General features: G+C 36.6%; 1 protein-coding gene across 2 annotated transcripts in view; it reads right to left on the reverse strand.

The window, feature by feature from the left end:
• LOC144962204 (matrilin-1-like) overlaps positions 1–2,601 on the reverse strand; it is a 17,601-nt gene extending 15,000 nt beyond the window's left edge. The window contains exon 1 of one of the 2 annotated variants that reach the window (XM_078895131.1): positions 2,480–2,601. In XM_078895131.1, coding sequence (XP_078751257.1) covers positions 2,480–2,515 — 36 coding nt within the window. In that variant the 5' untranslated portion in view covers positions 2,516–2,601. Of the gene's footprint in view, positions 1–1,741; positions 1,811–2,479 lie in introns of those variants that run through there. The other variant, XM_078895130.1, reaches the window with a different exon arrangement.
• Positions 2,602–2,845: the final 244 nt, after the last annotated feature.

The raw sequence follows: 2,845 nt of genomic DNA on the forward strand, positions 1-2,845 counted from the left end.
CCACACCTCAAAATTTAGAAACACTAACAAAAAAAACATCCACAAAACTCAGCGAACATAATTGGAAATTAAAAGTCAACAAACTAGACCACAACATTTCATGGAAAATTTTATCTAAAGCAACAGGATACACACCAACATCAAAACAATGTAGCTTATGCCTGGAAGAGAAATATACTATAATCAAACACCCTCATGAAGCCACACTCAACATGAAAAGTGAGATGTACGGAAAGTGTCCCCATCGGCGTAAATTCTTGTTAAGCAACTTTAAACCGGAACCACTTCAAGAAACAACAACAGTCAACAAAACAACTCAGTCCTGACGATGGCAAATTAAGCCTGAAACATTAATGTAGACTGTCTCAAACATTGTGGTAAATATTTTAAATCATAATAATTCGCTCCATTACTGCATGTCGAGCACTTTTCGTACCATATTTGTATCAAACACGATTCTATATATATATATATATATATATATATATATATATATATATATATATATATATATATATAGATATATAGATATATATATATATGTATGTTTTATTTAAATGAACTTAGTTACAATTACACTTTTAACACATGCAAATGTAAGGATTATATATAGGGAAACATAATCCAAATGACATACTATTCAGATCCTTCAAATGACATTGGATTATTAAATACCGAGACAGAAAAAGATTTGGGTATTATTTTTTATTGTCATCTAACTTTCGACAATTATATAGAAAACTAAGGCCATAAAAAATCGGTGTTATTTTTAGAAGTTTTGATCATATGGATGTTTTTTACATTTATAGTTTGATTGATATAATTTAGTGTATATAACGTCGATTTCCAGATTGGTATAATTTCATCTAAAATTTTGAAACAGATATTATACACATAAGTGGCTTTGTGGTTTTTGCGGTATGAAATTTGGATTTAAGCCTGTAGGTCTCTGGTTCGAGCCTGACTATGGGTGGCGCAAAGTTGAGTCCCTAGAAAAGCTCTTTACTCACATATTCTCACCATACTTTGGTGTAAAATTAATTCCTTGCCTGTAACAGAGTTGTCTTTATCGAAAAAAAGACCAATACTAATTAAAGGCGTCATGTCATGTCCTATTGCTATTGATGATGCACGTTTAAATAAAACACTGACCATTTCCACCAGCAAGATCAATTGTACCAATCCACTAGTCAATGTGTAACCTTTAACGTGTATAGTCTGACTGCGAAAACAGACGGTCTAAAAACAAAAGCAAAGACTGGATTTACGTCAACTTCATTTATTCTGTTGGCTAGGGAACGTAGTCATCCAAAGCCGTGACGCCCATAGAGCCGGAGTTTATCCCGGTTTCTATAGCGTGAAATGGACAATAGAAATTGCTTGCTATCCTTTGATAGGAAGTCTATCGCAAAGTTCTTTCCGCCAGATCTAACAGACCCAGATGCCCATACTGTGGCATGACAAGGGTCAGATAAAATCTCGACTGCACCCAGGATCGAGCTCGGTCCCTTTGCATGTGAAGCGATGGCTCAACCATCTGAGCTATCGGGACTCCCAACTCTATAAATAGCTCTGAGCAAATTGAGTGGATATTGCGCTATATAAAAACTCCGGATTGATAAAACAAATCAGCCCCGAAAGAGTTTTAAAGGAAATTTAGTTACTTAAAAAATGTTATTGCTTTCTTAGCTACATCAGAAATATGCGTTCATCACACAGTCATAATTTATATCAAACTCACCAGACAAGACACGGCTAAAATGACGAATTTCCACATTGTTGCAATGAAAATAGACCCACTATGGGACTCGAAACAAGACCAATACTAATTAAAGGCGTCATGTCATGTCCTATTGCTATTGATGATGCACGTTTAAATAAAACACTGACCATTTCCACCAGCAAGATCAATTGTACCAATCCACTAGTCAATGTGTAACCTTTAACGTGTATAGTCTGACTGCGAAAACAGACGGTCTAAAAACAAAAGCAAAGACTGGATTTACGTCAACTTCATTTATTCTGTTGGCTAGGGAACGTAGTCATCCAAAGCCGTGACGCCCATAGAGCCGGAGTTTATCCCGGTTTCTATAGCGTGAAATGGACAATAGAAATTGCTTGCTATCCTTTGATAGGAAGTCTATCGCAAAGTTCTTTCCGCCAGATCTAACAGACCCAGATGCCCATACTGTGGCAGGACAAGGGTCAGATAAAATCTCGACTGCACCCAGGATCGAGCTCGGTCCCTTTGCATGTGAAGCGATGGCTCAACCATCTGAGCTATCGGGACTCCCAACTCTATAAATAGCTCTGAGCAAATTGAGTGGATATTGCGCTATATAAAAACTCCGGATTGATAAAACAAATCAGCCCCGAAAGAGTTTTAAAGGAAATTTAGTTACTTAAAAAATGTTATTGCTTTCTTAGCTACATCAGAAATATGCGTTCATCACACAGTCATAATTTATATCAAACTCACCAGACAAGACACGGCTAAAATGACGAATTTCCACATTGTTGCAATGAAAATAGACCCACTATGGGACTCGAAACAGTAATTCTTCAGATTAGGGAAAAAGATCTTAATGCTAAAACGGAGGGCAGCATCCGTTTTTATACAGGCACGTTTCTCTCATAATGAATGTTAATTATAGGGTGCAATTATTACAGGGCGTAATAAAAAGTATCAGTCACCACGTTGAACCTCGATTGTTCTCGCAAATTCTACTTTAATAATTATACTTGATTTGATTGAGGGAGTATGAGTGAGTTTGAGTAAGTGTAAAATTGACGCTTTTGATGAGTGTATAAGTGTCGGAGGTGTGGGGGATTGGTTCGGGGAGGG

Source organism: Berghia stephanieae, unplaced genomic scaffold, assembly GCF_034508935.2.
Source record: "Berghia stephanieae isolate SIO BIC M18660-M18661 unplaced genomic scaffold, UCSD_Bste_1.3 scaffold693, whole genome shotgun sequence".
Lineage (NCBI taxonomy): Eukaryota > Metazoa > Mollusca > Gastropoda > Nudibranchia > Aeolidiidae > Berghia > Berghia stephanieae.